The sequence below is a fragment of the Apteryx mantelli genome, chromosome 5 (genome assembly GCF_036417845.1).
Source record: "Apteryx mantelli isolate bAptMan1 chromosome 5, bAptMan1.hap1, whole genome shotgun sequence".
Lineage (NCBI taxonomy): Eukaryota > Metazoa > Chordata > Aves > Apterygiformes > Apterygidae > Apteryx > Apteryx mantelli.
Genome location: NC_089982.1, coordinates 11,926,390 through 11,951,166, shown reverse-complemented (window position 1 = coordinate 11,951,166; position 24,777 = coordinate 11,926,390). Strand labels below are relative to the sequence as shown.

At 53.0% G+C, this 24,777-nt stretch overlaps 2 protein-coding genes across 7 annotated transcripts in view; one reads left to right on the top strand and one right to left on the bottom strand.

Moving 5' to 3' along the window:
* The window catches only part of SEPTIN11 (septin 11), a 78,558-nt gene extending 67,268 nt beyond the window's left edge, over window positions 1-11,290 (bottom strand). For 3 of the 6 annotated variants that reach the window (XM_067297513.1, XM_067297512.1, XM_067297511.1), the window contains exon 1: window positions 9,467-9,548. In XM_067297513.1, the coding sequence (XP_067153614.1) occupies window positions 9,467-9,493 (27 nt within the window). In that variant the 5' untranslated portion in view covers window positions 9,494-9,548. Of the gene's footprint in view, window positions 1-8,837; window positions 9,117-9,466; window positions 9,549-11,269 lie in introns of those variants that run through there. The other 3 variants (XM_067297516.1, XM_013951630.2, XM_067297515.1) reach the window with 3 other exon arrangements.
* A 2,944-nt stretch (window positions 11,291-14,234) lies between these two features.
* SOWAHB (sosondowah ankyrin repeat domain family member B) lies at window positions 14,235-17,342 on the top strand. The gene has a single exon (XM_067297008.1). The coding sequence runs from the start codon at window positions 14,459-14,461 to the stop codon at window positions 17,207-17,209; it is 2,751 nt and encodes a 916-aa protein (XP_067153109.1). The 5' UTR covers window positions 14,235-14,458; the 3' UTR covers window positions 17,210-17,342.
* The last annotated feature ends 7,435 nt before the right edge of the window (window positions 17,343-24,777 follow it).

The following is a 24,777-nucleotide window of genomic DNA, read 5'->3' as shown; positions in this document are numbered from 1 at the left end:
AACTTAATGGAGCCATAGCTAAGGATTTGGGAAGACAAACATCCAACAGCAAACTCAGGCTGCTCTGAGCAAATGTTTTCTGTGGAGGACTCGGTGAGGTTAGCTCACATAGAGCTCCCTGCTCTGACACGCTCTACAACCGCAAATGCTGGAGCCCTGCCTATCCCCAAACTGGGGCACAGCTCCCATGCGTGGGGCATGCTTTTGCCCTTGGCTCAAGTTACTTAGTGAGAGATACAAAAGCAAGTGATCTGCTGCTGCACATTCCTTGTTAACGCTGCAAAGGCTGGAGATGCAGCAGCCTCCACATCGCTCGCAGGAGTCTTACTTGTGTAAAGCCAGGAGGATGCACCCACCCAGCCAACGCCACCCTCCCTTGCAGCCTCCAGTGCCTCCGAGCCTAGGATGCGGGGGCTGTGATCCTACCGTGCAAGGTGCTGCACTGGGCACCAAAACAAAATGGAAATACCGGGTTCCCTGCCCTGACGAGCTTCCAGTAGCACAGTTATTTCCTATCAAGGATATTTCAGCACAGGCAGTACCAAGTAACATGCAGTTGCTACAGTGAGCTCAGCTGGGGAGAAGGGACAGCATCTGCATGCTCCTCTCCCAAGGACTTCTGACCATGGTTTTCATAGAGGGACCAACCACCAGTTCCATTCCTGAAAGACTGATCAGCTTTTAGCCTGCACGAGCTTTATACTTCCCTTCACTACATGTAAGCTATATTACAGCTAGGCTGCCTGGATCTTTACTTCCAGCTTTCTGGCACATCTCACTAGAAGAAAACATCAGGTTTCTTGGTCAGGCTATAAAAATATTCCTTTCCTTAGGTTATATCAAGAACGATTAATGCACATCCCGTGGAAAAACTGCTCTTCTGAGCTCCATTCCTGGCAAAGCCAAAACCTAGGGGAAATAAGGATCTGTTTAGTAACAGACAGTAGTCACACACCAGACTACAATTTAAACTAATGTTTTTGTTTAAACAAAAAAACCAAAACACCTCTACCTTTGATGTGCAAATGTTCTGGCTTACAACAGGAGAAACTCGCCACCTCTTAGGAGCACTCGCAATTACCCTCAAGTGCACTTATGTGAGCCCAGGGAAACAAGGTCAATGGAGTTGCTCACACCGTTCGCTTTCAAGTCCCAACTCCTTACTGAAACTACTTGCTAAATCTGCTTAAAAACATTACTTGCATATTACCTTATTAGAATAGTCGTCTTCTTGAAAGCATTTTTAAATGAAAAGCATTTAATGTGATAATGCTTCTTACTACAAGATCCCACCAGCTTTGGTGCAATCTGAGCAGAGCTGTAAAGGTGACTATGGCTGTGCTGTTAATCCATTGATTACAACTTTGCACCTTACAGAACAAGGGAGGGAATCATGAGCTGTTTTACATGGAGAGAGAAGTCAAGGGCATACCAAGACGATGCCATGTGCCCAAGACCCCGCAGCACATCAGGGCAGAAGCCCTTAGAGCATGCCGACCACCCAAGCACTGATCCCACATGCCCCAGCAGCTCTCGTATTTACCTAATAATCAAGAATTACATAACTACATGCAGCATAGGAAGAGCAATTTCCCGCTGGATAAATATAGTTACCTGGAAAAACAAAACCCAAGGTCTCCTTACACTACTACTTTTGGGCAATTACACAGCAGAAACCGAACAGAATTGCTCTTTCCTGCCACGGTGACCATCAGCTGTGTGTCCGAGAAGACAACGCACTGCTTGAAGATGTTGCTTAATGTCAACTTTCAGCCCAGTTTCTTTGCATTTCTGAGGGTCAGGAAGGGTTTACATTTATCAGACCTACAAGACAGACAAGAGTGCAGTGCAAGGGTTCACTCAAAGCCACAAGCGAGAGCCGCATCCAGACTCTGGCCTTGGACTCATTTCGGTACTTTGGAAACGAGAGCAGCATGCCAGGAACGCATCTTCCAGGCGCAGGGGCCGATGCGGAAGCGGCGCCCGTCGATCCCTCTGGTGCCTGCTCCCTGCTGGGGCAACTCCTTGCATGCCAGCCCCAGCCTGGGGAGCACCGGCCCCAACAACCTGCTCCCAAAGATGCTCAGCACCTCTCACCCTCGTGGGCCTTCGGAGGACTGGCTGGTACGAAGCACCTTCTCGAAAGCAGGCTGAAAGCTCAGACATCCTGATGACTAACTAACCCAGGCCTCTAAAAACAGACTGAGGGGGCAGGGGAAGAAAGAACCATAAATTAGGTCAAACGCTACTGGAAAATGCCAATTACTTTTTATATAGCAGATTGCGCTCAAATATCATTTAAGCTCAGCTTGCCATTGTCAGATATTAGCTTAAATTCCCTGCTTTGCTTCGGCTGCCATATTAAAGTGCCACATATTCAATATTAATGAGACGGATGAAACGCAATGAGACTAGTTTGGCATTTTCTGTGATAAAAGAAAGCGTGTGGCAGAAAAGCTTGCCTTTAAAAGCATTAAGGATTTTTCTTGGTTGCATACTATATACACCGTACTGGAAATGAAAGAAACAGTTTCCAAATTTAATTCAAATCCCTTATTTTCTTATCTCCCAAATTAAGAAAGGAGCAATCACTGCTTCGTCATTTCTTCTATTAAAAACAATAACAAAAGCCAGCCAAGTTACCTGGCCACCACTAAGGAAAGCTTGTACAGATAAAATTGATGACACAGGACTGGAGAAACCACTTAGGTTTTCAGCATCTACACTCTTGCGTTTGCACACAGGCAAAAAATTTCCGAGCGTAGCTGTCCATGACCGACGAAGAGAAAGAGGCACAATGAGATCTATCATAGCTCAGCCTGGACGTGAAACGAGTTTGGGAGGAGAAAGAAGGGAAGGATGAAGGGGGGTGATGACGTGGTGTGATTTACCACAAGGACAAGCTACCAGGGGATCTGGCAAAATCCCTGCCCTCGTTGGAGTCTTGACATCCAGATCTGATGACTGGGCATGTGTTCAGTCCTGGGCGGCCCTATTAAGCCTTACAATCACTGGTAGTATTTATGGCTAGCAATATACCTGCCTACCATACAACAACCTAACCTGTTAGTCATAAAAACTGAGACTAAATGAGATCCGTTTCCAGCAAATTCTACAGTGAACTCAGAAGTTCCTACAAATCTCAGTCTTTATAACATTTCAAATTAGGAACAACATTAAAAAAAGCAGACGACTATTGAGATATCATCAGTCATACTGTTTCTATATAAGCTCATTCCATGGATATAGATTTAATTCTACTGATTAAAACAAAAAGAGACAGAGCAAAAAGACTTGAGCCATATCAAGCAGCAAAGCCCCACCCCACCCCCCAAAACCCCAAGATTTACGCATAGCCTCTGTATCAGCAACTCTGCACATTTCCTGCCCAGATCTGGAGGATTTGGGGTAATCCACATTACTACAGAGAGATGCCAAGAACAAGTGTCAAAGATAACCAGATATCTTCACCTTTCCAGGTGGCCAACTCCTGCCTTACAAGCCAGGCTGCAACCGGCCAAATTCTGTCCTGGAAGTGAAAGCCAGGACTGCCGCCCTGGCACCCTTTGCTCATCTGAAAGCGGCCAGCAGCTCTCGGGCTGACTCTTAGTTTGTAAGAGACAGGTTTTCACAGAGGCTGAAAGCAGACCATTCGCGCTCTTTGAAATACAAAGATTTGGCTGCGCCTAAAAGTGGGAACCTCTATCCGAAAGCCCAAAAGCAGACTCGCAGCTTAATCTCCGGCGCAGTTTTGCTGTGTACTTCACTGCGAGAGCCTTCCCCGCCGAAGAGGGAAACCCAAGCTCGCGCGCCGTCACCGAGCGAGCCAAGCAAGCTGACTACCAGACTTGCTCCTCTCCCACTTTTGCGCTGTTTACAGACAAAACCAGGCTGCCACCACCAGACTGTCAGAAACTTAATTCAAACCATGTTAATGTGCTCAAGTAAAGCATTTAGCGCAGTTTGTGCACTCAACACAGATGTCTGGCAAATAGATTTCATCGAGTCTCTTGCTTACCAAGGGCGACGTGCTTTACATCGTGCCCAGTTAACTCGGTGGCAAAACACCCACAGACTTTACACAGCAGCCCCAGACCCACATACAACCCCAAAAAGTGAAGCCGTGCAAACTGTTTACAAATATTTCCCTCAGGATTCAGAACACATTATTTCTCCCCTTCCACTCCCATCGTGTGAGAGAGGTTAATACAATCTCTGAATGAAACGGAGATGTATGTGGACCTCCAGAAACCATTTCCATTACAATTACTGCTGTTCATAGAATGAGTTCTCAAGAGCTGCCAGCAAAGTGGGTAACATTTGTGGCAAAGCCAAAGCATTTCTAAAACAAGCCTTTTCCTACGAGCTTCTGCCACGTATCCATGACCAGATCTGATAAAGAAATTACTTGCAGTTGTGGTGCTTCAATAATGTCTTTCAATGGCTAGATCCCATCCAAAAATAAATCAGGGATGCAGAAACAGAAAACCCACTTAGATAACATGAAGATCTAAAGAAGCCACCAGCTGCGATGGAAAAAAAACGCCAGTAGCCTGCTTTTTACCATGACCTTATGTGGGATGATACCAAGGAAAACCAGAAGTCTACGCCTGCAAGGAAAGATTCAGCTCCTCCAGATTTCCAGCAACTTCAAAAGCACTAATTGCCGTTTCAGACCCTAGGATCCTCAACTGCAGAGCCCAGCGAAATAAACGTACTGCCAGTGAAACAGCAACAGCCTTCAGACGAGGTTTCATGCCAGCTGTAGGTATCACTTATTAGCACTTATCTCTGCAGAGGAAATGGCAGCGAACAGGCAGAGCATGCAGATAGAGAGAAAGCCTGCTGAAGGGCTGGATATTGCTAATGGAAAACTGCAGGGAGCTTCTCCTCCTCACCGTGGCTCTTCCTCCACTGCCTCCTTCAAGGGCCAAGCAGGCCCTGCCTACACCCAAGTTAATCACACCTGCCTGCGCTGCAGATGCAAACAGCTCTGGCTAGACTCATGCAAGTCCTGGCCCACATACCTCCACGCTTGGCACTGTGACACAGAGGAGTGGGAAAGCTCTCCTGACATGACCAAGCAGCCAAGGAACAGCATCTCTCGCAGTCATCGCGCTGACCAGGTTACCTAAAGGCACTCCAACTATCACAAACGAAAGGGGGAGAAAGGGCAAGATTTTCTCACCATTGCTCATCTTAATTTAGGACAGCAAGACCCTGAACTTGGTTTTCTGTCTCTCCCATCCGGAGCATTCTCCATCAATGCTAATACTGAGCAGTAAGAGCACCACAGTGTTTGTCTGAACCATTATTACACACCACTTATTACAGCAGGCCGGAGAGCTGTTCAGGGAGCTGGAAATGAAGGCAGTTGCATACTGTACCTAAAAAAAAAGGTTGAAGGTTTTTTTTTGTTGTTTTGGTTAATTCACCTGCTTGCACCCACATGCTCTGAGCTGGAACTGCTTCAGCATCTTTTCCTGCGAAAGCCACTGCAGCTCATAGGGGTTGAAACCTAGAGCCAAACCACGTGAACAGGAGGCCGGAGAAGGCAGAAACATTTGCAAAGTCAATAGAAGCCCACGTCCACCTAGCATCTCTCCTGCAAGGAGAGCCATAAGCCACTGTGCAGCCTCGCACTCATGCTCTCAGTGTCACTGTGAGAGAGGAAGAGGAGGAGGAAGAGGCATGGCAAGGGCACAGAAGGAGTGACAACCGTCAAATTGCTCTAGCAAAGACAGGTAGCCAGCTAGTAAAGACATCTCTCCTGGGGCTAGAGGGGTGGGAAGGGGACGTATAAAACATGCCTCAGCTCCGAGTATTTTATTTCTCAGATTGATGCTGTTTAGTCAATCCCCATCATTCTTTCAGGAGCCCTACTCAGGCACTGAAGTCAACTCCCCATGACCTCATCCAAACAAAAGGAGGTTTTTCCAATCATCTCCCTCAGTTCCTCACCCCACGTCAGCTCAACTTATGCTGGAAAAGCCAAAGGCCCCGTGCTCATGGTGGGCTCGATACACAACCTGCCCACGTGTCTGCCTGAGAGCGCTGCCAACAACGCGAGGAGGAAGAGGCAGGTTCCCACGATTGTTAACATCAATAGGAGCAACAAGAATTGTCTGAGAGAGTTTCCTACCGCAGACAAGCCATCGAGGTGAATAAAGGAAGCGAGGAGTTCACAAACTTAAACACGGTCACATGCGCACCGCCCAAGCTGGCTTCCCTGGCACAGGCAACTGAGCCAGGCCCTAAAAACCACACTGCACAGTGGTGAGCAGGCAAGGAAGCCAAAACCGGTGCCACCAGCCGTTTCAGCTACCCTGCTTTGTGTCACCCAAGTCCATGCCATCACCACAATCTCTGCAAGGAGAGCGCCTCTCTGGAGGATACCCAACTATGGGGACAGCTCAGTGCTGCAGTTAGCTAAAAAGCGGGAGCAAGCCGCAGGGCGGCATAGCCTCGCGGCTGGAGCGCTGCCTTCCTGGCCTTGAGAGTCTGACAATCTGCTCCCTGCCCCAGGGTCCGTCCCCAACTGCCCCAGCCCCCAAAACCTCTCTCCAACACAGCCCTCTGCCCGTGATAGTTCTCCCCCCTCCTGGGTGTCCCTTCATGATGGAAGGCAGCCGCACGCTCTGCTAACAAGATAAGAGTGCAAACACCCAGGGAGGCAAAGGCGTATTCCCCTTTCTTAGGGCTCATCTCATTGCCAAAAATCAGTGGTCCCGGTGCCTCTGCTCTACCCACAAATGCAGGCGGACATGGCTGTCCAAAGGCACTGCCCCACAGCTCTCGCCAGCTCTGGTGGGTGTTGCTAGATCTGTTGCTCAGCAAAACACAAAAAAACCCACACATGCTCCAGCTCCATTAGCCCCGCTCTACCTTCTTTTCTCTCCCTCATTCCCTCCCCTCCATGGAAACTGGCAATCTCTCATTATAAAGTACTTTTTAAACCAATTAAAGAATATACTGTACTGTTTTAGTCTCTCAGACAACATCTTCCACAGCCCACATGTAAAATCTGCACTCCAACTTGATTTTCCATCAGTTTTCTGTTTGGCTTGAGCACTGTGTGCGTGTTTGTGTGCGAGTGTTATTTCTGCTCCTTTAAACCAGGCTACGATCCTGAAAACACTTAGGATATACCAAGAAAGAGAAGGTCAGGGAGGCCAGAGCCCTCTCCCACGCTCTGAGCTACTGAGACACAATCCAGCGCTGGTCAAGACCCTGGGCACTGGCCCAGGAGGAGGGAGAGGGTCTCCTACCTAGCACAGCTCAACAGTTTTCAGGCTGCAAGTGGCTTATCTCAGACTGAGCCCAGATAGAGCTGGCACAGATGACCATATGCGTCCTTCCACCCAGATGTATGTTTAAACATATGCTTGAGAAGCCCAGTGGCAGCTCCCGGCACCGATCCTCCAAAGCTTTGCTTATGCATGCCATTGGGTTTGCACACTGAGATCAGGCTCTATTAAGAGAAAGGAAATTACAGGCAGCACATTACACATGTGCCTTTCCATCTGTGGGATCAGGGCCTTAAAATGAAAGCCACCCATCCTACCAAAACACACCCTACTCAACTAGAATTAAACACAGACTTCAGAACAGCTCGCTCAAGTTATTTCTTATGCATGCTTTTACAATTAACATAATGTCATATCCTGCCAGGACGTCAAAGGTTGTGACTCAGGAATGTTATCTTGGTTTTAAGAAATCCAACTGACTGGCTTTGCATTTCCCTCCTTCTCCTTTCTTCCCCCTTTCTTCATTGCTACCCCTCTCCAACGAGAGGCACACACATCACTCAGTACCCTTACAAAATACACTGATTAAGTTCAGAGCTCAAAAAGCAAACATATCAGCCTTGTCTTGCCCTACCACATAATTAACTACTTCGCCAAACAGCCTCCCCGCCACTGACACAACACTGGCCCACAATGAGGCAGCAGAGAGGACTTGATAAGAAGGCGCACGAGACCAAAGACTCCCAACACCTATCAAACACCGGCTTGCCGTCCTTCCTTTTCTTGCCGCCCCGTGAGGAAACTCACTTCTCCAAAAAGCAGCGATTCTTGAGGAAGCACGAACTGCCCGCCAGCTGCTCACGGGGAAGCTAAGTCTCCTTATCCTTCCCTCTCCCACACCCTTCTCATGCTCAAGGATGTTTTATTCTGCAGTCAGTCCCACCGGACTCGACTCAGCTGCACACAGAGCTGATTTTAGTTTAATCGGTACGAAACCCTCTCTGCATGCTGCTTTTGGACTAGTGCTAGTGGACTTCGATTAACCAAACATGTTGGAGGCCACGTAGTGGCAGCAGTTAAATACAAGGTAGGAAAAACAAAGCAAAACACACGTACACACAAGAACAAACAGAAATCCCATTTTACGATAAGCCGGCAAGAGTATGCATCTAACAGCACTCCTGAGCCTACTCACAGCATGGGTTGCTACTCTACACAAAGCCAAAACAGCTCTGCTTGGCATTACCCTTCAGCCTGCCCTAAAACCCAGCTGAAGTAGCGACTTCAATGCCTGCTTATACACTGAAACAGAAACTTCAATTCCCACATACACTTTAGACCTTAAGATCAAGGAATCATTTCAGAACAAGCTTTATAAACAACTGGTATAATTTATAGGTATTCTGTTAACAAACATCTGCTCTTATTTTGCTTAGCAGCATAACTTCCCCACCTAGAGTAACACCATTAAAAGTGGCTTCATACATTCGCTTTGCCACATCAGAGGAACCAAGAAGCCCAGCAGATCCATAAGCGCATAATAAACGCTAAGAGAAACCGTCTCACGCAGGTCACATCTTGAAGACAGACCATTCTCGTACTATGAGAAGGAGCCCCATTCAAGTCCTCGGCTCACGAGCAGCATCTGTTTCACTAGGAAGCACTGAAAAAGTTACAGGGAAGTCGGTCAAGTCCCTCTCCCTCCGCCGGCCGCCGATGCACAGAAGTGCATTCGCGCTGGCCACGGCCGAGTTTCATTCACGTTGGCGCCCGCTAAACGCCAAGCGCATCTGCTCGTCTTTGCGGGCTGCCTTTCTGTTCGTTATCCGCCTTCGTGCGAAGGGGAAACGCTTTGTCCTCCCCGCCGCGGATGCCAGGGCTCCGGGGGCCCGCGGCTGCCGCCGGGCCCCGGGACCCGCCCCACTTCCCCCCCCCCCGAGGCGGCGGCCGCGGCCCTCCGCCCGGCTCCCCCCGGCCAGCTCCTGCCGGCCGGGCAGCAACGCCGGGGCTGGCGCCGCCCGGCCCCAAAACTTCGGCGTGGCCGCGGGAAGGGGGCGCCGGCGGCGGCCGGGCCACGCCGCCCCCGCCTCCCCCCCGGTACTGCACCCCCATAGCCCCCGGTATGGCACCCGCCGCACTGCGCCGCACCGCGCCGCGCCGCACCCCCAGCACTGCATCGCACTGCACGCATCACGCCCCCGGCGCCGCGCTGCACCCACCGCCGGTCTCCCCACGGCCACGGCCATCGCGGAGCGGAGCGCAGCGCTGCCCGCCGCCTCTGCGCCGCCTGCTAGGGCTGCAACATGGCCACCCGGCGGGGAGGGCCCATGCGCAATGCAAAGGGGCCGGGCGGCGAGGCGGGACCCCCCCGGGGCCGCCGCGGAGGGCGGGCGGCGGCGGCGGCGGGCTCGGCGCCGGCAGCCGCGGGGCCCCCGCAGCCCGCGGGAGCCAGCTGCGGCCACCCCCCCGCGCCCTCCTCCTCCCCCTCAAGCAGGGGCCCGGCCGTCTGGGGCGGCCCCACGGCCGCGGGGAGCACCGAAAGCCGAGGGGCCGGCAAAGAGGGGCCCCAGCGAGCGGACCCTGCCGCCACCGCTTCGATGCGGAGGGAGGACGGGGCTCCGGCGAGCCCCCGCGGCGGGGGCTGATCCCCAGCAGCAGCCCCTCGTGCCTGCCGAGGGGAAAGCCCCCCCCCCCTTTGCCCTCTCCCCCAGCAAAGCACCAGCGTGCTCTGCTTTTATACTGATACCCCAAGTAACGGTCACGCCCCGGCGGCTGGCTGCCCTCCACAACGGGGTTTTCCTGGCACGCAGGGAAGCACAGCTCTCTCCTTGCTGCTTCAACTGCCAAAATGCTCCCCCCCTGCCCCCCCCCCCCCCAAGCCCAGCCCCTTGGCACAAGACCCCTTTACCTGCAAAGGTGGGAGCTACAGGGCCAAACTCAGCGGGTCTGCTCCCAAGTCCCAAGTCAAGCCAGCCAGGAAGGAAGGGCCTTGCTGGGTCGGGTCCTGGAGCACTTGGCAAGGCACAAAGCCCCAAGGGGCGACAAAGGGCAGAGGGCCTGATCCACCGCACACGCGAATGACGTGTTGCATTACACGCACAGCAGAGCCACCCCTCGTGCAAGCAGCCACGGCATCAAGGCAAAAGACGAGGGGTAGGAGGCGAGAGCGCACCGCTAAGTAAACCAGCCGTTGGGAGCAACTAACCTGTTCCTGAGGACACACCTACGTACCCCTTACCCTAAAGCTTCTACCTTCTCACTCCAAAAGCCATTTCCATCCCGCTACAGAGAAGCTCTTGCCTGTCTCGGATACCAAGCCCTGGCCTTCTCCTTTCTGTAGCCATTTCTATCACGTTTTGAAGGACTGGGGAGCTGCTGTTAGCCAGCCATCACCCACACCTACTGCCGCAGCCCCCAGCTGAACAGGACTCACCCCATGAGCTGTCTTGAGCCCAACAGGAGACGAATGCCACACAGGGGCAGCGCCACAGCACTGCCCCCAGCACCGAGTAGAGGACGCACACCTGGGGCAGAAGCCCTTGAGTGGCCACAGGTGCAGCCAGGAAGGGCTGCTCAGGGCCAGCTGCCAGCCAAGGGGTAGGGGGGAGCCCTCGTCAGCAAAGCTGCCATGCCAGAAAGACTCAGGGGGGTTCTACCACTAAAATCAGTTTTGCAAGCATAGTCGATGGGGTACTTTTATTATTTTAATGTGTAAGGCCCCTGTCTATGAATCCTACCCTAGGGAGGCTGCTGTATTAAACTCATGTCCCATGTTCCTCCCACACGCACGGCTCCAGGTGAGAGGCGCTGACTGTGCCGGTGCTGGGATGCCTGTTTGGACCAGTGCAGCCTCTAGTGGAAACCTGATGATCATCTCCAAAGAGCTACCCTCTCTGCACCTGCAGGCAAGGCAGGCATAGCTTCCCATCATCTGAATTGGAGGCTTGCATGATACTTCTGCACCAGTGTAACTTAACTAATGCAAAGATCTTCTGTGTGTGCAAAACCCTAACGTGACTCACCATGTCCTTCCTTAGCCCGGAGCAGGGAGAGCTGCAGAGGAGGTTTCGCCCCCATAGTTTCTGTGTACAGAACTTCCTGGATATGGCCGATCATGCTGAAAGAGTAGGAAATAAAACCCATCAAGACAAAGGTATGTTCTGCAATCTTTTAGATCTCAGCTGCTATAGTTCCTGGCATTCCTAGTGTTCAATGGGAAGAAACAGACCCCTTCCCTTATAAAAGTTTCAAGAGTCCTGCAAATAAATCCATACCCCAAAGTATTGCCAGTCCTTTACTCTAGAGACCCCCCAGGAAGTGACTGTGGCTCTCTGAAGCTCTTTTGCAGGAACAGCACACCAATGTGATACAGGTGTTGCAACAACAATTCATGTCAGCTGTGGGGCAATTTGTCAGCTCACATAGGATGAGAAAATATACCAGTAGGCACAGAAATTAGGTTAACTTTTCTCCTGTTTAAAAATCAACGTGTTAAAACACAGCTATATAGTTCCCTAAAGAAATCAAACATCTTCTCATGCAATAATAAGAACTACAAGAATAAGTGATGGGCTGCTTTTTCTTTCCCTTTTTTTTTTCTTTTTATATATAATTTCGAAGTATGGCTTGATCCTTCCCCCCATTTTGTGACTAGCACTACTGACAAGTGATTCAAATTTTACCTGTAGGGTCAAGAGACTTGCTATGTCCAGAAACCCACAGGAGGGCTAGACTGGGATAAATTCAGCCATTTTGAAGACTCCAACCAAGAGCAAACAATTACAGAGAGGATAAACCACTAAAGGATAAGGGGAGGGCAAGAGTCTCTTTAAACCTCTTAGCCAGAAGTAGACAAACGAAGTGACTGCGGGTAACAGAGCAGCACTTCTTGCCTACGTGCAGCATTAAACCCACTTAATCCCAAAATGTGATTTGCAGCTGAGGCTCTAAGCTGAGATGTGTGCCAGCATTTGGTCTGCCTGTGAATCAAGGAGAGCTACTCCTCCAGAAGATTTTTGCATGTGTCTAGGAAGGATATTGACAGACGATCATAACCAAACAAGCTTCAACATGGTGCCAAATTATCGCCCATCATCTGAACTCTGCAGTAAGCACCCTGCTTCCAGCTGGTTGTGACTGTCAAGCGGGATGCGTTAGCTTTGCCTGTTTTACTCAAACAAGCTCGGTGAGGCTATTCCAACCACAGCAATGCAAAGCATCCCTGTACAGTTTCAGCCTCAGATATTCAAGCAGTTGCTTAATGTTAGTTGAGAGTGTTTCACTGACTGCAAGAAAAATGTTTACAGGGGGAATGCTGACATTTCTCAGGAAAAAAATATCTTTTTTATATCAACACGAGACTTACAGGAAACAAGGTGATATCATGGAAAGCTGTAAAACGCACGCTCCTTACACCTAATTCCATTAAACTGAAACATTTTCATACTGATGTTGTCATTTGCCACGGTTATTTACTTGGATTTTTTTATCTTCACAATCTACCCTCCTCTCTTCCTTGTGATCACAATTATATCATTATGCTCCATTCATTTAATCTTTACCACTTCCACTGACAGTGTGCTGATATCAAACACAGGGTTGTGGCTGCAATTCAGGGCTCATCAGAAGAAGAGGGAGAAAAGTATTTATGCCTTGAAGAACTGTAGCAAAAAACTGCTGGATAATCTGCTTTTTGATAAAAGTTTTAACTTTTCAGGTATTGCATGAGCCTTCCCCTTTTCACAGCACCTGTGCCCTACTCAGATGAACACAACGGAGAGGCTCTAGCCATACTTTCTGAAAACATACCACAGGTAAAACCAAAAGCAAGATGTGGTATAGCATGAAAGCACCATTACTTTTGCTGCCGCCTAAGGAAGCCACATCTTGGCACACTGGAAAACTTCTCTGATACATTGCCTAAACTGTAACTTTTAAGCTAGAAACTTAAGTTTCTTTTAGGGGGCTGCTCCCATGACTCTGCAGGTTACAGTGTAGCCATCCTGCGACTGCACAGGGTGATTTATCAGGCTGACAGCACGATAACGTACTGTGGCAGGAACCAGTGGTGCAGAATCAGCCATCTGAAAGCTCAGGCGTGTACGGCTTGCTTGCTTGAGACCAGCACTGCAGCACACATCCACTCTTGCCAGTGTCTGCTGGATCTGAACCTTAAACGCTGTCCTATGGTTCTGCATTACCAAAACACAAACCACAAGCCAGTCAGTGCCCGTGACCTAGCGCAGGCTCTCCCTTGGCTTTGAGAAGGTTGCGCGTGCTTCTCGGTTTGCAGTGGCTGGAAGGTATTCTGGCTGCCTAGATGGCAGGCAGCTAAAAATATTTGTGGATACCTGGGGCCCTGTGGCAGAGACAACCTCCTGGAGTGTGAGTTGGGGCCTGATCCAGACCCCCTGGAAGCTAGCATGTCTACACTGACCGCACTCCCTCCATGCCTGTTTCCTGACTGTATCACAGAAAAAATGGCCTGTCCTCTCTGCCCCACTTCCCACCAACTACTCACACCCCAAGTCCGTGGGGCAGGGTCTGCCACTTGCTTGGCTGATACAGGGCAAGGTGTCTGCTGGGGTGCTAATCATATCCATCCTTCTCGGCTGTAACATACGCACTAGTAACAGTAACATTAGCAATACACAATAAATTAGACCCCCACCGAACCCACCCTCAGCCCCCAGCGCACACAGCTATGAGACATAATTTGACTTCAGGCACTATTACTTGTGTGTGGTTGTCGCACACAACTGCAACCCCCCCCCGCGGTACCAGCTGCCCTTCAAGCCTGAACACCACCCGGGTCACATTCGCTGCTTTCGACTGCCGGTTTCTACGAGTCGCAGCCTCGCGGAGGCAGCAGGGGCAGGTTGCTCCGCGCCGCGTTTGGGGCGGCTCCGCACCCTCCCTGCGCAACCTGCTGCAGCGCTCGAGCGGCTCAGCGCCGCGTTTCCCTTTTAACAGCGCCCAGCTGCGGCGCCCGCGCGGGCCGCCCGCCCCGGGCAAAGGGCTGCAGCGCTCGAGCGGCTCAGCGCGGCTTTCCCCCCCTTTTCTTAACGCTGAGCAGCGGTTCTCGCGCGCCCGCGGAGCGGGGTCGAGCTCCCCGCGGCGCCGTCTCCGCGCAGGAGGAGCGGGAGCAGGAGGAGCGGGAGCAGGAGCGGGAGCGGGAGGCGGCCGCGCCGAGCCGAGCCCCGCGCAGCGCCATGGCGCGGGAGCTGAGCCAGGAGGCGGTGCTGGACTTCCTCTGGGGGGCCGGGGGCAGCGCCCCCAACGCCGCGCTGCTCCGCCACTTCCAGCGCTTCCTCCGCGACCCGGCGCTCAGCGCCGCGCAGCGCCGGCAGCGCCGCGACGACTTCAAGCGCCTCGTCAACTCCCTGGCCACCGTCCGCCCCGCCGCCGCCCCCGGCGCCTCCAAGCGCATCGTCCTCCGCCGCCGCTACCGCGACCTCCTCGGCGAGGAGCAGCTGCGGCCGCAGGAGCGGCACGACCCGCAGCAGCAGCAGCAGCAGCAGCAGCAGCCGCCGCTGTCGCCGTCGCCGTCACCGCCGCCCCGCGACCGCCCCGGGCAGCGGCAGCGCAGCCCCCCGGGGGAGGCGGCGGCGGGGCCGGGGCAGGGGCAGGGGCGGCCCGGCGGGGGGCAGCCCCCCTGCGCTGCCCGCGGCGGGCCCTGCTGCGAGTGCCGCCGGGCGCGCCGCGCCGCCCCGGCCCCGGCCCCGGCCCCCGGGCAGCTGCCCCCCGCCGCGCCGCCGCGGCCCCTGCTGCCGCCGCCGCCAGGGCCCGGGCCGCTGCCCTTCGCCTTCGCCAGGCCACCCCCGTACCGCGCCCGGCCACCGCCGGGACCCGGGCAGCCACCTCCGTCCCGGTCCCTGCCGCCACCGTCGGGGTCCCAGGAGCCACCTCCACCCCGGTCCCTGCTACCACCATCAGGACACCAGGAGCCACCTCCATCCCGGTCCCTGCCGCCACCGTCGGGACACCAGGAGCCACCTCTGTCCCAGTGCCTGCTGCCACCATCAGGGCTTGGGGGGCCACCTCTGTCTCGGTCCCTGTCACCACCATCGGGACACCAGGAGCCACCTCCATCCCGGTCCCTGCCGCCACTGTTGGGACACCAGGAGCCACCTCTGTCCCAGTGCCTGCTGCCACCATCAGGGCCTGGGGGGCCACCTCTGTCTCGGTCCCTGTCACCACCATTGGGACACCAGGAGCCACCACCATCCCGGTCCCTGCCACCACCAACGGGACACCAGGAGCCACCACCATCCCAGGCCCTGCTGCTGCTAGGACCAGGACCTAGGGAACCACCTCCATCCCGGTCCCTGCTACCACCATCAGGACACCAGGAGCCACCTCCATCCCGGTCACTGCCACCGCTGTCGGGACACCAGGAGCCACCTCCATCCCAGTGCCTACCACGACCACTGGGACCCAGGGAGCCACCTCCGTCCTGGTCCCTGCCACCACTGTCAGGACACCAGGAGCCACCTTCGTCCCAGTGCCTGCCACCACCATTGGGATGCCAGGAGCCACCTCCATCCCGGTGCCTATCACGACCATTGGGACCCAGGGAGCCACCTCCATCTCAGTCCTTGCCCCCACCACCATCAGGACACCAGGAGCCACCTCCATCCCAGTCCCTGACACCACCATCAGGATCCCAGGAGCCACCTCCTTCTCAGTCCTTGCCCCCACCATCGGTATCCCAGGAGCCACCTCCATCCCAGTCCCTGCCGCCACCATCGGGAACCAGGGCACTTCTCCCCACTGGGCTGCCCCAGTCCCTGCCACTGTCCCTTGCTGGGCCATCCCCATACTGGGCCCGGCCACCACCAGGCCCCAGGGGGCCACCTCCATCCCAGTCCCTGCCGCCACCAGCGGGACCCAAGGAGCCACCTCCATCCCGGTCCCTGCCGCCACCATCGGGAACCAGGGCACTTCTCCCCACTGGGCTGCCCCGGTCCCTGCCACTGTCCCTTGCTGGGCCATCCCCATACTGGGCCCGGCCACCGCCAGGCCCCAGGGGGCCACCTCCATCCCAGTGCCTGCTGCCACCAGCGGGACCTGGGGTGCTGCCCTGCAGTCGGCCACCGCATTCCCAATCCCTGCCACCGCCGGGGGGGCCTGGAGTGCTGTCCCCCGCTGGGCTGCTGCAGTCCCAGTCCCCACCCCTGTCCCGGTCCCTGCTGCCAGCACCAGTGCCTGGGGAGCGGGGGTCCCCAGAGCACAGCCCCCCAGTGCCGGTGCCTGTCTTCAGGAGCATCCGGTGCCAGCTGGCCTTGCTGGAGGTGCAGGGCATCCCCTCACCACTGCCGGAGGAGGCCAGGGGGCTGTCCTGCACCGTCCCTCCCGAGAGCCCCCCCAGGAGCCTCCCAGGCCGGGGGCCGTCGGTGCCGCTGGGGCGGCGAGAGCACGCCTGGCTGGTGGCAGTGTCAGCGGGGCGCTGGGCACAGGTGCGGGGGCTCTTTTTGGAGGAGCCGCAGCTGGCCCTGTGGCGGGACTTTGTGTCGGGCTTCACGGCCCTGCACTGGCTGGCCAAGCACGGCGACGGGCAGGGCCTGCGGGAGCTGGCGGCGGCGGCGCGGGAGGCCGGGCTGGCCCTGGACGTGGACGCCCGCTCGGGCTGTGGGTACACGCCGCTCCACCTGGCCGCCATGCATGGCCACCAGCCTGCTGTCAAGGTGCTGGTGCTGCAGCTGGGGTGCCGGGTGCGGATACGGGACAGCAGCGGGCGCCGGCCCTGGGAGTACCTGGGCAGCTCCACCTCGGGGGAGATCTGGCAGCTCCTGGAGGCGCCTCGGGGCAAGGTCATCTTCCCCACGCAGCCCCTGGCCCGCAGCGTGTCCTCCGTCAGCAAGGCCTCACTGCCTGCTGGCAGGACCCCGCTGCCTGCCTGCCTCAAGTCGCAGCGCGGCCCCAGGTCAGCACCCCACCGTCCCGGCAGCGACAGCGACTGAAACACGGCTGCCCGGCATCCCCCTGCTGCTGGAGACGGGGCCCTAGGAGCCATGCTGTGAGGGGAAGCCAGGCGGGTGCAAAGAGCTGTGAAACTAGGACTGAACCTACTGAAGATACTTTTAAATTAATCCAATGAAATGCTGTCTGAGTCTTTCTGCCCTCGCTCCCATTTGTTGCTTTTCTCCCCAGGAGAGGTTTGCTTGGCGAGTGCCCGGGTCAGGGGGCTGCTCACCCACAGAGGAGGGTAGATACTGAGGGGAGCACCCATAGCACAGTGACACCCATGGGTGCCTCTGCCCTGCTGTGCTCCCTGTCCCTGGCAGCCGCTCAGGGTCTCCTGTGCTTTCTGCCTTCTGCTAGATTCATCAGACTGTTTAAAGCTCTCCACTTGAATGCAACACGCTACGAGGGGGAGGATGGGACTCCTGCAGGAAGCACGTCCAAACCCCGAGGAGACAAACCCTCTGGCGTCACAGGGCAGGCACCAGTTGCTGGCTGCAGCCCACCCACACCACCACTGGCGGGTCCATGGGTTTGGGGTCACAAGCTCTGCCATGACACCCACAGCCTGGCTGCAACCAGGGCAGAGCGTTTGCTTTCGCTTGCTGTTGGTCCCGGGGTTTGCAAAACACTTGTTTATGCAGCCCAAATTGCGGGGAGTAGCTGAGGCTGCATCCCTTTCTAATCCCAGCAGATTAAGGGTGAGTCGTGCTTTTAAAAATGCCGCATCTTAAAGTGAAGCCTTCCAGCAAGAGTCCTCAGTGACTGGCTGTGGCGGAGGGTGGCGGCTGGAGTGCCCCGAATAGAGGAGGGTGTAATACACCTGCCCCATCTCTCGCCCACCAGCCCCCGCAGAAAGGAATCCGGGGCAGCAGCGCAGCCCTGCTCCTCCCCACAACTGCCCCAGGCAGCCTGGCGGCACCGATACTGCCCCCTCCCTGCGCTACTCCAGTCTCTCGGCCGCACACCGCAGCACTGGGAAGCAGTACCTGCGGTGCAGCAAGATGGCCCGTTCCCACACCACAGGGACGGGAAGCATCGCTGCAGGAATCTCGGCTGGACAGACAGGGAGCAGTGCCACAGCGTGCGCTCCAGGCTTGTAAGGCAAAAGCAGCTTCACAGCCAGGGCTGTGTTTCCCCCGGGACCGCAAGACCTAAATTGTCTTGTATGTGTTTAAGTGAAGGAAGTGGGTGGAAGTGGGGGTCCAGACACAGGAAGAGCCATCCAGCATGGTCCTTCCTGAGAGCTTGCAAATGGCAAAGCTGGCTTTACAGATCTCACTGTTTTTTAAAAAAAAGATGTGGACCGTGCAAGGTGCTTTGTTTTCTGATTCAGTTTGAACGAGCTCTTCACAGTCCAAAAATACAATGGATTAATCTTGTACCAGCATTGCCTGGCTCTCTTATAGATCCTTTCTGAAGGCAGGAAGAGAGCTAGGAGGCACAGTCCCCCAAAGAGCCTGCCCTGGCAGAAGCACGAGACGAGGGCACGTCGTTGCCTGGGTTACGTGCCTGCTGTGGGGTGGCCCCAGAGAGGACCATTGGGTGTCCGTGCTGATGAAGCTAGGGCTGCTGGCTCTGCTTCAGCTGGACGCTCCGGGGCAGACCAGTGCAGTATGCGGGACTGCTCATGGATCTGAGGCATGTGCCTAGATGTCAGCAGTCTCAGGAGGAAAAGGAGTCAGGGCAGCAGAACCTGACCCTTGCATAACATGCCTCAAGTCCTTGCTCAAGCGCTAATTGAGGTCTCTGCTTTGCTTGGGGTTTGAGGGAGGAACTCTTCCCTGTGGAAGGTAAGCTAATCTGCCTGCCTCTGAGGACACATTATGAAGAGGGCCTTTTCCCAGCCTGGCTTCCTCCTTCTTCAAGAGGAAATTGCTCAGTAAACCAAGTCCTGTGAACAATCACTCCTCTGATGACTACGAAAACTTCAACTCTTAAACTCAACTCTGATGTGACAGGGTGCAGGCCACTGAAGGGAATGCAGGACACACAAAGTAGTCACTGCTCCCACAGGGCTCATACCAGTGTGGGGGAGCTTCAATTTTGAAATGAGAAACACAGTTCCTCCCCCAGGGTGGTGATTACCAGTCCTCTGTCCGGTGGGAGCGTGCTTTGACTCCACAGCCATCTGCAGCTTCTGAAGACTAAAGCTTCCCCCTTTAATATCTCCAGTGTTGCTGAGACAAGACAAAATCTTAGGACGGTGCTAACTTGGGAGTCTCATTTTACAGCCTTTCAATGACCTTTCCCCATGATGCAAATCTGGTAATGATTTTTCTTTCTTTGTTTTTTTTGCGCACACTGTTGCAGGCCATGTATGTGTGGGATCTTTTAAAGAGTTTTCTCTCTGTAGCAATATCTTAGTTCAACAATCTAACAAGAAGCTGTGAAATCCTTCTGTGGCCACTGTTCACTCACCTGTTGAGGTGACACAGACAAGCTGCTTTCCCCAGTTTTTACATTAGTATGCTATAAAACAACCCTTAGGCAGTCTGAAACTACAGTAGCTTTCCCTACTGGATCCATGGTGCATTCCTTCTGGTATCCTATCTTGGGATTACTTATGAGTTCTTGGACTGCTAATATTGGTAATACTGAACAGCTCCTACACAGCACTGCTTTTGAAAGCATTCAGTCATCGCTTGTGGGCATAACCATTCTTTTTACCTATAAGAAGTCTCAGCCTTCAGGTTTTCTGCTGGTGAAAGAGGCAGCAGAAAGGCTGAAATCCATCACTAGCCCACCATGGAGGGCAGGCCTAGGCCTTTCATCAGCTGTGAGTGGAGGCTGCAGCCTTGATGCATCACTCAGGCAAGGAGATGCAGGAATCCTTGTTCCAGTCTCCCAGTACTAACCCACCCATGGACACATGCACACACAGACACACACACACACGGAGCTTGAGTGTCTCTGTTTCAAACTGCTCCTGACCTCCTCTGCTACTTACTCATCAGCCTGCCTGGCCCCTTTTTCTGTGCTGTGCGTGCTGCTGCTTCCGCATTAGAAGTGGATGTGTCTCCTTGCCTCACGCCCAATCCAGGCATCTGATTTTGCACCACCCTGAAATACGGAACATGCTGTGGATTAATGCCCTCTCGTCACATCGTGTCTGAAACACCTCCCACTTTACGGCTGCCAGGTGATGAAGTCCACCCTGCTGCTCTCCAGTGCTTATCTCTAATCAGCCTCCAACCCTGGCAGCCACGTCCTTTGTGTAAGGGGTGGATATTCACTCAGCAGCCTTTGGCCGCCACATAATGTCCAGCCCATGAACTCTGGGGCTTAAAAAGTTATGGTAAAGGTAATCCTGCAAACACAGTACCCCACTTCTCAGTGTCTGCCTACTCCTTGGGCACATGCAGCTGTAACCCCTCATTAAATTGCAAAGAGCAGATGGCACAGCAGAAACAGAACTGGATGTTGATCTGATTCACATGGCTTTTGTTAAGGTCCCAATTATGTAACCAAATTGTGGCTCTGATGAGACTCCTGTAGCCTCTACTAACAACAGAGAAGTTGCACAGGTGAGTTGGCACAGTCAGCTGCGATTGCTCAGTTATTCACCAAGTCTTTGTTCGTCATAAACTGTCCTTTCCTCAGAGTCTTTGTCATTTTAGCCTGGTAAACCGATTTCCTAAACCCCCGGAGTCTGCAAGACTAGCACTTAAACTAGCAACCATTTTTGCTGAATGGGTAAACTCAGCACTGCGCAGGAGTGTGTCAATTTGAGTCACATTTTATGGCAGAGCTGTTCTTTGAAGAGATAAGCCTCCTCCCTGCCAGCAAATGAATGCTTTCCATCCCAGAAAGCAGCTTCCCATCTATAAACACAAAGCGCACGCTAAGTTTCCCAATCAAACAGCTGCAAGCTGGTAACATAGTGTTGGGCTTCAGTTGAATTTTCACCAGCCTCAGGACAAAGACTGAATGCTAGAGCAACTGTGGGAGCCCAGCCCAAATATCACAGAAAGTTTTAATGCAATTAAAAATGTTCCTCAGCAAATCAGATGAGAAATACAGGAAAAGATTGTTAATTTAAGCTAATGGCCAGGAGATCCTTTACACTGCAGCACCTTACTGAAGCAGTAAGAAAGGGAACTTGTGCAATTAAAAATAAACCCATCCAAGAAGCTACATCACACAAAATTCACTTTGTTCTACTGCGACAAATGTCACTTGGTTTAAATTATTTATACATAACTGCAGAGCAAGAGAAATTTCTTGCAGACTTCAAACAAGCAATGAGACACAGCCCTGATAACTACTAAATCTTGTAGAAAGTAGAGTTTCTGCTGACTATGCATGTTACAAGTAGAACCAAGTGGCAGTTTAGCAGGGTGGGTTTTGCAGGAAGAAAACCACACAATTAACTAGGCAGTTCTCTCCAGCCTGAATTTCTTCATTAAAATCACAGTTACTAGCCTTTTTGGAAAAGAATTACTGTCTCTGGAGACGGAGTCGCACAGTAAGGCAATGGAAGTTGAACTCTCCATTTGGCTGAAGTGGTGTCCCTCACACCCAGCATGAACCATTTAAGCAGGCAGGCAAGTAAGCTTACTTTACAATCACCAGAAAAAAAAAACTTTGAGAGAACAACTTAGACCATTCTAGCAAGGGTTTCAAAAACAACACTTTAAAACAAGCTATCAAATATAGCTTTCTTCAGAGTACTAAAAAGAACTAGCTTAACAGTTTCAAAGCTACCAAATACTTATTTACATAACAGCAGTCACCCCTCAACAACTTCTGAGAATCCCTAAAAACATACTTCTTCATTTGCATATCCTCAAAGGTATACCCTTAACACCTGAAGAAAACAGGGGCATCTATCCCCTTATATTTCCTCAGCACTGGGTGTAACCTGCTTAAAAGGAGGCTGAGGCAGCTCTGCGCTTATTAACTGTAGTGTTGTTCCCCCCCCCCCCCCCCGTGCCTGGGGTCTTGTTATACTTCATCTGGAAAGCAACAGGTCAGGTTGGTAAGTAAAAGGAAGAAGAAGTTTGGGGGGGGGGGAGCAACTTTGCAGGTAGTGTTTTATAGTTGGAAAACCATAATAATATACCAGTATGTTAGCTTTGAAATGTTTTGTACTTTTACTTTCCAGGAAGAGCTTAAAAATAAGTTATAGGTGTGTTTGCATGGAGACAAGAGAGTGTTAGTAGGAGAAAAATGTTACCTGTTACAGGGAAACAGTTGTGAAAAGGAGAGGAAAGTGTGACCTATTACAGAAGGGGAAAAAAAAGCAGAAATGCTAAGCAGAACAGGAAGTAAGAGGAAAACAACAGCTTTCCTTAGAAAATAGAGGGAAAAAAATGTAGCTCCTTGAGCTACCCAAGACACTCTTTCAGCTAGTTTTAGTAGAAGTACCACTGCCTTATGTAGCTTTCTAGTTGGCTCAGTGTGCAAAGTGCTATGGACATGAGGTCTGGTGCCAGGGCACCATGGTGGGAACCACCTAACCCACTCTGGCAACTGTGAGTGCAATAGCACGGCTGTAAGCAAAGAGGGGTGACCCTGAGTGAATACCCCTCTTGTACTCCCTTTGGGGGAGCAATTAAGCTGATCTAGTGCAACACACCTGCTTCTGCATGGTTTAAATAAGCCCAAGGACACAGCACTTTATACCTACACAGGATCTGGGCAGGGTCAACATGTTTTAATGCTAAATGTTCCTTAAGGCTCAGGAGTGCCCTATGGTACTGCCTGCCCACACAATCCAAAAGCGAGCAAAACAAGAAAAGCTATAATCCTTAAATACACCTCTTGCCTGCTTATTAGTGCTTTTTTTAACTGGGACAGCATCAAATGGAAACACACAATCCCTGGGTGCAGAGAGGTCTGATGAAGATTTCCTGTCCTCTTGCCTTTACGTGATGGTGTTTCCTAGGCAGATGCACTGAGTATGGTCAGGGACCTCAAGCAATCAAGACCCCATCCCAAATTATTCCACCCATAAACATCCTCTTCTGTGGGGACACTTTGTATTTGTAATGCTGCCATGGGAAATGGTGACCAAAATCCTTCAAGGTGTGTCACTGTAGCTGTCATTCACAGCCGGGCCTTTGGCAAGTTGGTTATTGGTGAAAGTTTTCCTTTTGGTTTCCCTGGGGCTGCACAGCTGTAGCCCTGAGGAATAAACTGATGAACCTGATAATAAGCAATGAATTTTATGGTCTTTCATGTGGCCCAGAGTATTTCATTAAAGGAGAGAAGTAGATGGATTTGCAGAAGCATGTGTCTCGGGCTGGGAATCCCATAATAACCCAGCAGGGGACAAATAGCTTTGCACAGCCAAGCACAGAGATGTTATCACAGGTTGTCCAAAGTCCGCACAGCAGTTTCATGCCAATGGGTAAACAGAAAGAGTTGTTTAGGGGAAGTGGGAAGGTCTTGAGCCTCGTTTACAGGAAGGACAGGAAATATTTCTCAGGCTTTAACAGGGAGTGTGTTATTGCCACCCAGACAGAGCTGCACTCCCTCCACTAACAAGCACCTTGCCCTCCTTATCTGCCTGGTGTTTCTCGCACTGCATTGCGATGGTATTGGCAGCGCAAGGATTTGGGCTGCTCTCTTATCAGAGGTAAATGGGTGTATGGCGCTCCAGCCTTGGTCCCAAGGGCTGATCCTGCAGCCTTGGGAGTTTTGGCACCCTGCCCTTGGCCACTAGGAACACAGTACTTACTCCTCTGGCATGTCCCTTCTCCTGGGCCTGAAAGCGAAATGGTGACCCGAGAAGGATGAGGGCAGGATTTGTCCTCGGAGTCAGGCCTTCTGCAAGCCTGTGCAGAGCAGACCCTCAGAGCAAAATGCACCTGAATGAGCCCAAGGGACAAGCAAATGTCACTGCTTGCTTGCAGCCTCTAGGGCTTCAGTGGAGGCCAGGCAGAGCTCAGGGGCAGCCACACAGGCAGGTGCTTCAGGGCAGGGGCTGTCAGCAGCAGGTGGAAGGATGGGCAAGGAGCAGCTCATATTGGAATTGGCCTTTCCCCACGGAGGCCTGCATGCTCCTTGAGTGACTTGGCCAGTTCTCAGCTTTGGGCTGGATGGTGCATTTTGCACAGAGGCCTTTTTCAGCACTAGGTTGAAGGTGCATTCGTGTCACATACCCTCTTTCCCTTGCTCATTCCCCAGGGCCATCGCTGGCTTCCCCTTTTGCAGCTTGAGTCTCCCTGTGCCTTCCCCCAAGGAAAAGCCTGCCTGTTAGTCGCTGGCTTGCTTGGCAACCCCTGCCTGGCTATGCCAGTGCCTCTGGCTGAGCCCACACAGGCATCCATGTGGCTGTACATAGGCTGGGCAGCCAAGGCAGGTCTGGCAATGCCCTCCCTCCTGAGAGCACTAGGAAAAGCTGCCGGGGGGCTGAGACCTTGGTTAGGACCCTACAAGGCAAGAATAATATTGTAGAGAGCTGAAATGTCTTCCCCAAGTTGGAGGCTCCCATCCTGACTGTCAAGTCAGGCTCTGACTTAATCACATAACTACAGTTTTCCAGTGCAACTTCTGCAAATACCAGAGGCAATTCTGCAAATCCCCTGAGGGCCTGCAGGCCTCGGAGCACCCTGAAGTT

Excerpts from the sequence above, each read along its gene's own strand:
- SOWAHB (XM_067297008.1), top strand. The coding sequence starts at position 14,459 with ATGGCGCGGGAGCTGAGCCAGGAGGCGGTGCTGGACTTCCTCTGGGGG.